The following is a 13,786-nucleotide window of genomic DNA, read 5'->3' on the forward strand; positions in this document are numbered from 1 at the left end:
ATAGAGCAAGAGCAGGAACACAAGCAGGGGGAGTGGGAGAGGGAGAAGAAGCAGGCTTCCCACTGAGCAGGGAGCCCGATGGGGACTCGATCCCAGGACCCTGGGATCATGACCTGACCGAAGGCAGACGCTTAATGACTGAGCCACCCAGGCGCCCTTTCCTTTTTTATTTTTTGGAATAGTTGGAGAAGAATACATATTAACACTTCTTTAAATATTTGGTAGAATTCGCCTGTGAAGCCATCTGGTCCTGGACTTTTGTTTGTTGGGAGATTTTTTTTTTTCATCCAACAAGAAGCCATAACTTTATTAATGATAGAAACAGTACAAATTTCAAACCAAGCTGCAGTTATTCTTTTGAAACACCAAAAAAAGTCCTCGTTTTCAGCTGGTTACATTCTTAATTCCATAATAGCATTTACAATATCATTACTGTTGTTCTTCGGGGCTCGGACTGCCTTTGCTCTTGACACATTTCCTTGTGACATGACCATTTCTATATCCTTAACCTCTACACCGGTTTCATCACCCTCTTCTTCTTCACTTTCTTCTTGTACAGTTGGAGTCTGTGTGTTTTCTTGAATGTTTGAGACAGCTTCACCTTGAACTTTGAATTTCTCAGCAGCTGCTAGTTGTGCTTGCTGAGATAAATCCTTCATCTTGGCTTCCCCAAAAACTATGTAGGTATCTGAAGCTGGACTCTTGTAGACATCTGGTTTTGTGATGACAAAGGGGATATTCTTAGATTTCCGGATAGTGACTCTTGTAACCCCTGTAACCTGTCGAAGACCCAGTTTGGACATAGCCTTCTGTGCCTTCTTTTCACTCCGGCTCTGTTTTGCTTTACTGACTGGTTCTAAATCGATTTCAGCAGCTGCTGCCAGCTGGGCCTGTTGTGTGGTTGCCTGTGTGGAATCCTGTTCCTCAAGCTCTGGTACTGATTCATCACTGTCAGATTCTGTTCCAGACCCTGTCTCAGCCTGGGGCTGTGGCAACTCCTGCTCTGTAGCAGGGACGGTTTCTGTGGCTTCACCAGGCATTTTGTGAGGGGAACGTGGAACCAAGATGGCGGCAGAAAGAGAGCGAGCGAGAGCCTGTTGGGAGATTTTTGATTACTGATTCAGTTTCTTTGCTGGTAGTTGGTCTGTTCAAGTTTCTTATTTCTTCCTGTTTCAGTTTTGATAGTTTATATATCCTGGAATTTATTCATTTCTTCTAGGTTGTCCAGTTTGTTGGCATATAGTTTTTGATAATATTCCTGTACAATTGTTTGTATTTTTCTGATGTTGGTTATTTCTCCTCTCTCATTTGTGATTTAATTTATTTGGGTCCTTTCTCTTTTCTTTTTAATAAGTCTGGCAAGGGGTTTATCAATTTTATTAATTTTTTCAAAGAACCAGCTCTTCTGGTTTCACTGACCTGTTCTTTTTCTTTTTCTTTTTAAAGTTTCTGTATCATTTTATTTCTCCTCTAATATTTATTATTTCCTTCCTTCTGTTGGTCCTAGGCTTTGTTTGTTGGTCTTTTTCTAGCTCCTTTAGGTGTAAGTTTGGGTTGTTTATTTGAAGTTTCTCTTGCTTCTTGAGATAGGCCTGTATTGCTATAAACTTTCCTGTTAGAACTGTTTTTGCTGCATCCCAGAGGTTTTGGACCATTGTGTTTTCATTTTCATTTGTTTCCATGTACTTTTTAATTTCTTCTTTGATTTCTTAGTTGACCCATTCATTGTTTAGTAGCATGTTGTTTAACGCCCATGTATTTGTACTCTTTCCAAGACTTTCTTGTGGTTGACTTTTAGTTTCATAGTGTGGGGTTAGAAAAGGTGCATAGTATGACTTCAGTCATTTTGTATTTATTGAGGCCTGTTTGTGACCTAATAGGTGTTCTATTCTGGAGAATGTTCTATGTGCACTTGAAAAGAATGTGTTCTGCTGTCTTAGGATGGAATGTTCTGAATAAATCTGTTAAGCCCATCTGGTCCAGTGTGTCATTCAAAGCCATTGTCTCCTTGTTGACTTTCTGCTAAGATGACCTGTCCGTTGATGTAAGTGGGGTGTTAAAATCCCCTATTATTTTGTTATTAGCAATTAGTTCCTTTATGTTTATTATTGTTTTATATATTTGGGTGCTCCCATGTTGGGTGCATGAACATTTACAATTGTTGTATCTTCTTGTTGAATTCTCCCCTTTATTATTATATAGTGCTCTTCTTTGTCTCTTAACAGTCTTTGAAGGCTAGTTTGTCTGATATAAGTATTGGTATTCAGCTTTTTTTTTTGACATCCATTTGTGTAGTAATTGTTTCTCCATCCCCTCACTTTCAATCTGGAGATGTTTTTAGGTCTAAAATGAGTCTCTTGTAGGCAGCATATAGATGGGTATTTTTTTTTTTAATCCATTCTGACACCCTGTGTCTTTTGATTGGAGCATATAATCTATTCACATTCAGAGTAATTATTGATATGTATTTATTGCCATTTTATTACTTGTTTTGTGGTTGTTTCTAGAGATTTTCTCTGATCCTTTCTTGTCTTTTTCATCTTTTGCTGATTTTCTGTAGTGATATATTTGGATTTCTTTCTCTTTGTTCTTTGCATGTTAGTGTTTTTTGATATGGTTACCATTAGGTTTGTATATAACCTCTTCTGCAAATATCGGTCTATATATATATGTGTGTGTATATATATATTTAAAAGATGTATTTATTTATTTTAGAGAGAGAGTGTGAGCATGAGAGGGAGGGGCAGAGAGACAGGGAGAGAGAGAATCTCAAGCAGACTCCCTGCTGAGCATGGAGCCTGATGCAGGGCTCCATCTCACGACTCTGAGATCATGACCTGAGCTGAAATCAGGAATTGGAAGCTTAACTGACTGAGCCACCCAGACACCCCCAAATATCGCTCTATATTAAGGTGATGTTCATTCAAGTTTGAACCCATTCTTTCTTCCTGTCCTCCCTATGTTTTAGGTATTTGTTATTATATTTATATCCTTTTTTGTGTGTGAGTTCCTTGACTGATTTTTAGAGAAGTATTCATTTATACTGCTTTTGTTTTTCCTACCTTTTATTGTCATTTTTGGTCTCTCCTTTCCATTCAAAGAGTCCCCTTTAATATTTCTTGCAGGACTGGTTTAGTGGTCACAAACTCCTTTAGTTTTTGTTTGCCTGGGAAACTCTATCTCTCCTTGTATTCTGAATGATAGCCTTGCTGGATAGAGTATTCTTGGCTGCAGATTTTTCCCATTCAGCACTTTGAATAGATCATGTCATGCCCTTCTGGCTTGCCAAGTTTCTATTGAGAAATCTCCAGCTAGCCTTATGGGTTTTCCCTTGTAAGTTATGACTTCTTTTGTCTTGCTGCTTTTAAGATCTTTTCTTTATCACTGTATTTTGCAAATGTAATTACAATATGTCTTGGTGTTGGCCTGCTGTTAATGATTTTGAGGGGAGTTCTCTTTGCCTCCTGGAGCTGGATGTCTGTTTCCTTCCCCAGATGAGGGAAATTTTCAGCTATTATTTCCTTTTTTTTTTTTTTTTTTTAAGATTTTAATTTATTTATTTGACAGAGAGAGAGAGAGAGTGCATGCACAAACAGGGGGAGAAGCAGGCAGGGGAAGAGGGAGAAGCAGGCTCCCCACTGAGCAGAGAGCCCGACGTGGAGCTCAATCCTAGGATCCTGAGATCATGACCTGAGCTGAAGGCAGATGCTAAACTGACTGAGCCACCCAAACGCCCCTCAGCTATTATTTCTTGAAATGAATTTTCTGCCCCCTTTCTCTTCTTCTTTTGGGACTTCTATAATATGAATGTTAATTATGTTTGATGAAGTCACTGAGTTCCCTAAATCTATTCTTGTGTGGCATAATTCTTTTCTCTCTTTTGTTCAACTTCATTGCTTATCATTACTTTGTCTCCTAGGTCATTAATTTGTTTCTCTGCATCTTCCAGCCTGCTGTTCCTTGCATCAAGCATGGTTCTAATTTCATTTATTACACTCTTCATCTCTTTTGATTCTTTTTTAGCTCTTTTATCTCTGTGGTAAGGGTCTCACTGATATCTTCTTTTCTCAAGGCCAGTGAGTATCCTTATGATCTTTGCTTTAAATTCTTCATCAGGTATGTTCCTTATGTCTATTTCACAAAGATCTCTGGCCATGGCCTTATCTTGTTCTTTCATTTGGGATAAATTCCTCTGTCAAATTCCTCTGTCTTCACATTTTGTCTAAGTCTCTGCCTTCTTCTGAGTGTTAGAAAAGCCAGTTATATATCCTCCTGAAAGTTATGGCCTTATGAAGAAGAGGCCATGTAGTTCCCAGGGAGGGACGTGTCAAGGAGTGTCTCCTATGTGTGCTGCATGAGCTCTGCTTTTGTGTTCTGGCTGTTCTGCCCTTTAGGCCAGTCATATATAGAGGCTCTCCTTTCCTGCTGTGGGCAGTGTTTGTTCCCTGGCCTGAATATGGCAGGTTTTAGCTAAGTGTGCTCTGGTCTACTTGTGAAATGAGACCTGTCACCATCTCCACCATAACTGAGGCCCTGCAAAACTCTCGGGTCTGGAGACATGGTATGGACAGGGATTTGTCCTGGTCTTCTGGGGCAGGGTCCTGCAGCACTGGGACTGAGGCAAACGTGACTGAGGGGGGTAGTTCCCCTAGAGCCCAGGGAGGGTAGGGCTTAGTGTAAGCAAGTTAAGCAGCCAATGTGGGTGCTGTGCTGCTTTCCGCAGTTGGCTCTGTATTTATGCTGAGGGGCAGGGGAAGGAAATGGTGTTGTCAAGCTCCATTGTTCCCAGAGATGTGTCTCTGTGAATGTTGCCTCTCAGGGAAGTGCTCTGAGAAAAGTGTGTGATCTCCCCACTGTGTGCCCCAGATGCTCTTCAGATCGTTGTTTCTGCACTGTCTGCCCCCAGGTTGTTTGCCTGCCATCTCTCCAGGAGCAGCACAGTGCCCTCCAGACTCTATCCCAACCAAGCCGGCTGACCTTTAAAACTCCAGGCTTTAATCCCTACTGCTTACAAGAACTCATGAAATGTGGCTCCTCTCATTTTCCAAGTCAGTGGCTTTGGGGAAGTGTTCTCCTTGTGCTTTCCCCTGTGTGCTCCTCTTTCTGTCTCTCGCCCTTTTCTCACCATGGCTTCCCTCCCTCCGCAGCACCCAGGATCTGTGTCTCCCCCAAACCATGTCTCCGTACTTCCTATCTTCTTCCATGTGGCCTCTTCTCTCCCTTTAGTTGTAGACTTTGTTCTGTCAGTCATGAGGTTGATTTCTGGGGTATTTAGGATGACTTGATAGTTGTCTAGTTGTGTTTGTGAGACATGGTGAGCCTAGGGTCCTCCTCTTCTGCTGCCATCTTCCTGCTTCATACCCCAAGGTTTAAATTTTTATTTAATTCATGGTTGCTCTAGAATTCCTTTGAAAAATTTTCAAGAAAAGTCATAGGTGCTATGTTTCCTAAGTTCTTGTTTATTTATTATATTATCTTTTTATATTTTTTAACTGTTTCAGAGATACGAAGAATATAGAGAATAATATAATAAGTAATGGTAATTATTCAGCTTAAGAAGTAAAATTTCAAATACAGTTGATGTCCCTTGGCATATCTTTACTTGATAGTATTGTCCTCAGTTTTGTCCTAGAGTTGAAAATTTAATTTTGGTGTTTATGCATGCCCCATATATTAGATCAGGATACATGGTTTTATACTTTTATAACCTATGTAACTATCAATGAAACATATGTAATATGAGGAAGTATACCTTACAAATAAATATGAGAAGTATTTACCCTGAATGTAATCAGGGGAATGTAAAATAAAACCAGATTAAGAAACAATTTTATACCTATTCTTTTTTGCTATGTTGGCAAAAATTAAGAAGTCTGTGACAGTATCAAGTGTTGATAAATATGGCAACTGGATTTTTTGAACAGTGCTATTGGATTTTTAAGTTGGTACAACTACTTTGGAAAGTAGTTATAAAATTAAACGTAAGCATATCTTCCTTGATACAGATACTTTAGATGAACTCCAGGACATGTGTTGGAATGTTCATAGTGGCCTTGTTTGGCTATAAACAAAACAAAACAAAACTGAGGAAACATTATACAAAAGTTCATTAAGAGAAGAGTGAGTAGGTAAATTTGGTATAGTCACACAATGGAACCTGTTATTTTAAGGGAAAGGAATGTTTAGGATAAAAATTCAGCAAAGTCATTTCTTCTAGAGGTAGGGAAGGTAGAGAGATGACATAAAGAGGGATATATAAGTATCTTAAAATGGGTAATGAGTTTGTATGTATTTAATTTATTATACTTCATAATATGTATATATTAAATATTAACATAATTTAAAATAACTGGAGGCAGATTAAGTTTTGTTAAATTTGCATGGTACATTGGTATAAAAGATATAATATCTTTTGTTTTCCACTGTTTAAATATTAATTTGAAAAATGCTTAGAAAAAAAGCCTCTGTATATATACATATTAGTATTTTCTTTGAAAAAGAACTTTTCATATATTTCACTTTAAATTTATTTCTAATTTTATAATTCTAAAATTAGAATCACCCTATCCCTAGAATCATTGGTACATTTTGGAACAATGTCTGATACCAATGTAGGGTCCTACTTGATAAAATTTAACTGTCTGATTAAAATTTTTCATATAAATTCTCAGGCAAAAGGGTTTATTCAGCTTATGGTCAAATATGTCCAATTATGATGAATTGATGACTTGGACAGTTTGACCCTCTTTCATTGAACCAGAATTTGGCTATTTACAGTATTTGCTGATTGAGATTAACTTGGGGCTGTATCGAACAAGTATAACCCTCCTCTTGCAGAATGACTTTTTAGATATTGAGATCATTTGACAGCCCTCAAATCTTGTTTTTCTAGATGATATATTTCTGTTCCTCCCAGTGTTCTCCTTTGCCCTGGTTAATTTTTCTGATGGCAGTTATTTGTCTGAACTCATTTTTCTCCTGTACTTTACTTTTCCCGTTGGAACTTTGGATTTAATTGCAAGAGAGATGATTAGAACATTATTAATATTCTTGGCCCTCACTGGTATGTGATATTGGGCAACTCACTGAAACTGACTAACCTCCAGTTTTTTCAACTATAGACAGGGTATAATAGTTACCTCAGGAGGTTTTTGTTAAATGATGTAATGTGTTGGAAAGTACTTTGGAACCTGTAAAGTGTTGCATACTGTGGATATAAGGTGTTAATATTGTTTATTCTTTTTCTTTTAAGATTTTTATTTAATTGAGAGAGAGAGAGCATGTGCACATGAGTTGGGGGAGGGGCAGAGGGAGAGGGACAAGCAGACTCCTCACTGAGCAGGGAGCATCATTGAATGATGCCAGTCTTGATCCTGGAATTCTGAGATCATAACCTGAGCTGAAGGCAGACACTTAACTGACTGCAAGCCACCCGGCGCCCCTTAATATTGTTTATTCTTACTAAGTTTTACTTCAGCTTTATGCTTTCTACCCATTTATGAGCATATTCTTTATACTTTCATATAAGTGATAAAATGTTGAATAGACCAGAAAAGGCTTTTGTGATATATTGTACCTCTTTCAGATTGATTATCGAAACAATTCTCAAAGCTCTTTTTGTTGTCTGTAGAATTTTTTTTCTTGTAAGCTCAGTTTGTTTTCAGGTCTAGCCTTTTTTAAAATTCTTATTTCTCTGTGTTCTTCATTCAGACCCTTGTAAACCTGGCTTAAAAATCTGAGTCAGTTGGAGAGATCACTATATAATTCTTTCTTACAGTGATGCCTGGGTTGTGAGCCAGCGATATACTCAGCTGTTTTTGGCTTTTTTTTTTTTTAAAGATTTTATTTATTTATTCATGAGAGACAGAGAGAGAGAGAGAGAGAGAGGCAGAGGGAGAAGCAGGCTCCCAAGGAGCAGGGAGCCCGATGCGGGACTCGATCCCGGGACCCTGGGATCATGACCTGAGCCGAAGGCAGACGCCTAACCATCTGAGCCACCTAGGCGCCCCTGTTTTTGGCTTTTTCAGGACCACTACCCACACATTTTCCTAGCTTTCTAACCAATGGATATATTTATATACACTGGAGCAATGTATATATTTATATACACTGGAGAATTGTTTGCTCTTTCTCCCTTTTCTCCCTTACTGAGTACATTTATAGTTGCATAGTCAAATTGTGTTTTGTGGCTTCCCTGGAAAACTGCCTTCATTCATCCATTTGGTGTAGTGCCTTCTGCTATCTAGTAGGCACTGAGCTAAGTACATAGACAAATAAGATGTGGTTTCTGCTCTCAAAGTTTTAAAGAAGTGGTGATATACATGGTGTGTAGTGGGATACAAAGCAAGAATTTTTCGATTTGAACTTGTGTGAACGGAACTAAGTCTTGAAATTGAATGAACGTTTGCTGAGCAAATGGGGAAGGAGTAAGAAATCCCAAGCCCAGAGAGCAGTGTGAATGAAAACTTGGAATAGTGTTCCTTTCCACAGTGTCATGCCTTGGAATTCTGCCTTTGCTTTTTGAACATTTTTGTAACAGGAATTCTTTTTTTTTTTTTTTTTTTTGTAACAGGAATTCTTAAAAGTGTCTGGTGGAGCTCTGTCTATGGATGCCTTTTCTTTCTTATTATGAATTCTCATTACCTGGTCTTTGGGAAAATTATTCCCAGTTCTTACATAATGAGGAAGTTTTCAGTGAATATACTCATCTTTATTTTCCTTTTAGTTTAATTAGGAAACTAATAAAGAACATTCAGCTTTTCTTTTCTCTGGCCTTGAAGGTTTTCTGTCAAAAACTGAAAATTTATCTGCAGTGGGGTATTGAGATAACCTTTCAGGTAGAACTTAAGCTATTCCTGGACAGATGGCTTAATTTTGCACAGTTAACCTACTTTACTTCTTGATTCAGAGACTTACTTCATAAGGAAGAGGGATAGGTTAATTCTGTTTTCATCCTTTTTTTTCCGGCATCAGTTTTCTATAATCATTTTTTTAACAAATATTTATTATTGTATGTTTAAGTAATGTTTAAATACTTTAATATTTAAGGAGGAATACCAGGAAACATTACTTTGACATTACTTTGGGTATATTAGATATGCCTTTTTAAAAAAATCATTGTTTTTTGAGAACAGTAGCAGCTGTGATGATGGCTTGATTGTGAGTCACATACTCTGCACTGTTTGTGGCTCTCTTTTGGCCACCACTGCCCACCCACAATCTCCTGACTCTCTAGGCAGTGGACATGTTTGTATGCACTGGGATAACCCTGTGCTCAGAAAACAGAATGGGACAATAGCAGATGGCCAAGCATGCTGTACAATGGGATTAGCATTGGGCTCCTCCTTCCCAGGGTTCTCCCCTATGGTTTTAAGTAGTTTTGTGTTACAGTAAATTTCTTATCTTTATAACAAGTCACTGACCTGGAAAATGTAATTGAGCATTTGAATCTGAGCTGCATTCAGAAATCTGTGTTAAAATTGTACAGCTTCTTGCTTGATTGATTATAAATGATAATGTAGCTTGGAGTTTAATTTGCTGACGCAGATGTTACCATCATTGCCTTCTATGCTTCTATAACTTACGTTGATTTTGCTTTGCTTCTCCAGTTTCCTAGGTTTGGGTATTTAGAGTTTAGATTTAACAGTAGCAGAAAGCTGATTGATATATATAATTAGAACGTTGCAGTTGGTTTGTTAGTTTGGTCCTAGATTGGTTCTTTAAGTCTCTTTTGTTATTTTGTTTTTGGTAGGAAATCAGAAAGAATAGGTATTTTATATATTCTATTTGTTTTCTGTGGAGTCTTGGTTAAGATAGTGTTACTTTCTTCACTTTTTCCATATCATAAGATGGAAAGGAGAATATGTTTTATCACTAAAAAACAGTGTTTGGTAATTTTACTCAGAAAATTAATATTTTTAAAAATTGTCATATTTTATTTTTAATAAGGATTAATTGCAATGTTTTCTAAGTGTTATTATTTTTAAGTCACAACCCAGCTGTTAATGAAGCGAAAGAGAGAACCAAGTCAGTCTCTAATCAAATATTAAGTTGGAAACTTAATATATTTAGGCTTTAGAATTTTCTTTTTTCATTCTTTCACTTATTTTTTTTAATAGAACACAGTTTAAATTTTTTTGTTTATGGAGAATATGTACAGCTAAATTCTTAAAATGTTTTATCAAAAACCAGAATGTTTAGTAGATGAAGTCTGATTGATGATGATATTTTTGTTGGGGAATATACTCCGTATGGATTTACTTTGCTTCATATAACCTTCCTTGTTCCATTCCCTCCACCCCCTTTTTTTCAAGAAAACCTTAAGGAGGTTGATAGCTGAACTTGGGCAGTCTATTTAACTTCTAGTTTGTCAATAGATAACTTTTTAAATGATGTTGGTATTATACAAGTGACATTTTGTAATGAGTGATGAGTTAGTCCCTAAGAAAAGTTTACCTTGTTATAAATTAATTATGATATATTCCTGCTCACCATCCTTTCTACTTCCAGAACATTTCTCTCCAAAAATAAAAACAATAAAACAAACACAATACCCCTCATCTCTACCTTCTGATAATCTAGAAACAATAAAGTTCAGTTATAAGTGATTAAAGCAACAATAGCAATAGCACTGCTTTATAATAGATGGAGAAAAACCTTCATCTGAATAATGAACTATTTCTAAAGCTTGGTAGCTTAAACAACCATTTTTGAATGCTCACTTATTTGTGAGTCATGAATTCAGGAAGGGCTCTCTTGGGTAGTTTGTCCCTGATATGTTTCGTGACAGCTGGGGGTGTGAGCAGTTGGACGATCCACTGCCAAGCTGTTTTTCACTTGCATACATTCTGTCTATGTACTCCATGGCCTCTGGCTGCATGGCTACATGGCTACATGGTCTCTTTTGCCTCAGGGCTTCTGCATATGTCCTGGGTATCCCACAGCATGATGAGAGTCATCACACTTCTTATGTGGCACCTGACTCCACAGTCATAGATGTTAGAAGCAGAAGCTGCCTGACCAGTTAAGGATTGTGCTATGAATGGGTTTAGAAGTGGCAGAGGATTCCTTCTGCTGTGTTCTGTTTGTCATAGTCACAGGACTTACCTTGATTCGGGGGGGTCAAGAAATACACTTCACTTCTTAACGGAGCTGTGGCAAAGCCACATTGCAGAGGAGCCTGTAAGGTGGGAGGTATTATTGTGGCCATCTTTGGAAAAAATATCTGCTCCAGTTCAATAAAAATGTTGAATAAAGGATTGAGAATATGAGGTTAAGATTTTTTTGTGTGTGCTACGGTGATAAAGCTCTTAGTCCCTTTTTTAGTGTCTTACAATGTTGCAGACTTATTAATCAGAATGGAAGAGGAATTTTTCTTTTCTTTTTTTTTTTTAAAGATTTTATTTATTTATTTGACAGAGACACAGCAAGAGAGGGAACACAAGCAGAGGGAGTGGGAGAGAGAGAAGCAAGCTCCCTGCTGAGCAGGGAGCCCAATGTGGGGCTTGATTCCAGGACCCTGGGATCATGACCTGAGCCGAAGGCAGACGCTTAACGACTGAGCCACCCAGGCGCCCCTTAGAGGAATTTTTCTGTTTCCGTGTTACTCAGTGTCTTAATCTGTTATTCATAGAGCTTCTACTGTCATCCACCATTCCCAACAGAAGTCACTTCAAATCAGAAGGAATTCTAAACAGTCTATAATTGTTTTACCCAATTCAGGAATTATCACAGGGTATAAAAACATAAAAAAAGAGTACAAAGGAATAAGGTGTAAAGAAAGGATACAAAGGATGTACTAACAGCAGAAGGTGAATTAATGCTACGTATTTATTTTAGAGCTTCACCTTAGGTGAGAAGTGCAACTGTCTAGATGAAGACTTTGTATATTAGTGCTCTCATAGGGAAGAGACTGCCATTTAGAAGATGACTGAGTATGTGCATAGATTCAAAAGAATTTTAAAGTCTTTTTTTTTTTTAAGATTTTTTTTTTATTTGAAAGAGAGAGAGAGAGCACGAGCAGGGGGAGTGGCAGGCAGAGGCAGAGAGAGAAGCAGGCTCCCCACTGAGCAGGGGAAGCTCGATGTGGGACTCGATCCCAGGATCCCAGGATCTTGACCTGAGCCGAGGCAGTCACTTAACCAGCTGAGCCACCCAGGCTCCCTAAAGTCTTTAAAGAACAGAGAAACTTGGCTAAATTGTTTTGTGTTATTTGGGGGAATAAAACAGGATAAATCTTAGGCTTAGGATTTTTAAGCTAGCACTAGGGGCTAATTAAATAATTTTTTTCCCTAATTGAGCTGTAATTCATATATCATAGAATTTACCATTTTAAGCTATAGAATTCATTGTTTTGTGTATACTTACAACTTTGTGCAACCATCACCACTATTTAGTTCCAGAACATTTTCAAGAAGAAACCCATACCTGTTAGCATCACAACCCCTTATCCTCTGGCAACCCCTAATCTTTTTATCTCTATGCATTCGCTTGTTCTGACATTTCCTATAAACATAATTGTATAATATGCAACTTTTTGTGTCTGGCTGTTTTTTAACATAATGTTTTTAAGGTTAACTCATTGTAATTCTTCACTCAAGTATCAGTACTTCATTCCTTTTTATGTCTGAATAATATCCATTAGGGTGAATATAGCATATTTTATGTATCCATTCATTAGTTTATGGACGTTTGGGTTGTTTATAGTTTTTGCCTATTATGAATAATGATTCTGTGAACATTGATGTATAAGTTTTTGTATGAACTTATGTTTTCATTTCTCTTGTGTATATATCTAAGAATGGAATCGATGTTAACTTCATATTTAACTTTTTGAGGAACTGCCAAACTGTTTCTAAAGCTGCTCTATGACGTTCCTGTCAACATGTGTTATTTTTCTTTTTAAAATAGTCATTCTGATGGGTATGCAGTGGTATCTTTTTGTGGTTTTCATTTGCATTTCCATAATGACTAATGATGTTGAACATCTTTTCATGTACTTGGCCATTTGTATATCTTCTTTGGAGAAATGCCTATTCATATTTTTTTGATTATTTTTCAATTATTTGTCTTTTTGTAATTGAATTCTGGAAAGTCTTTATATATTGGAGACTCCACCCATATTGATAAGGAATTTGCAAATATTTCTCCCAGTCTCTGGGTTATCTTTTCACTTACTTGATAGCATCCTTTGGCGCACAAGAGTTTTAAATTTTGATCAGGGCCAGTTTATTTTTTTTTCTTGATTGCTTTTGCTTTTGGTGTCATGTCAAATAAACCAATTGCCTAATTGAAGGTCACAAAGATTTCTTCCTACATTTTCTCCTATGATTTTGTAGTTTTAGATTTTGTATTTAGATCTTTGATCCATTCCAAGTTAATTTTTGGTGTAAGGTAGGGGTCAACTTCATTATTTTGTATGTGGGTATCCAGTTGTCCCAGCACCATTTGTTGAAAAGACAAATCTTTTCTCATTGAATGGTCTTAGGACTCTTGCTAAAACTCAGGTGTTTATGGACACGTGTGTTCATTTCTGGACTCTTAATTCTGTTCCATCGATGTATATGCCTCTCCACGTGTCATATGACCCTGTCTTGATTACTGTAGAGTTTTGTAGGTTTAGATATTGGGAATTGTGAATCCTCTACCTTTGTTCCTTTTCAGGATTGTTTTTTTGGGGGGGTGTCTCTTGTAATTCCATATGAATTTTGAGATCAGTGTGTCCATTGCTGTGAAAAAGGCATTTGGAACTTTGATAGGGATTGTGTTGAATCTGTTCATCAGTTTG

General features: G+C 37.3%; 2 protein-coding genes across 17 annotated transcripts in view; one reads left to right on the forward strand and one right to left on the reverse strand.

Moving 5' to 3' along the window:
- The window catches only part of ERC1 (ELKS/RAB6-interacting/CAST family member 1), a 560,596-nt gene that overhangs the window by 146,776 nt on the left and 400,034 nt on the right, over positions 1 to 13,786 (forward strand). The gene's annotated exons all lie outside the window — the stretch shown is intronic.
- LOC113921825 (nascent polypeptide-associated complex subunit alpha-like) lies at positions 393 to 1,091 on the reverse strand. The gene has a single exon (XM_035729217.1). It carries the CDS (start codon positions 1,038 to 1,040, stop codon positions 393 to 395), a length of 648 nt encoding a protein of 215 aa, XP_035585110.1. The 5' UTR covers positions 1,041 to 1,091.

Source organism: Zalophus californianus, chromosome 9 (genome assembly GCF_009762305.2).
Source record: "Zalophus californianus isolate mZalCal1 chromosome 9, mZalCal1.pri.v2, whole genome shotgun sequence".
Lineage (NCBI taxonomy): Eukaryota > Metazoa > Chordata > Mammalia > Carnivora > Otariidae > Zalophus > Zalophus californianus.

What these genes read in the sequence shown, in the direction of transcription:
- LOC113921825 (XM_035729217.1), bottom strand. Translation starts at nt 1,040, where the DNA reads ATGCCTGGTGAAGCCACAGAAACCGTCCCTGCTACAGAGCAGGAGTTG.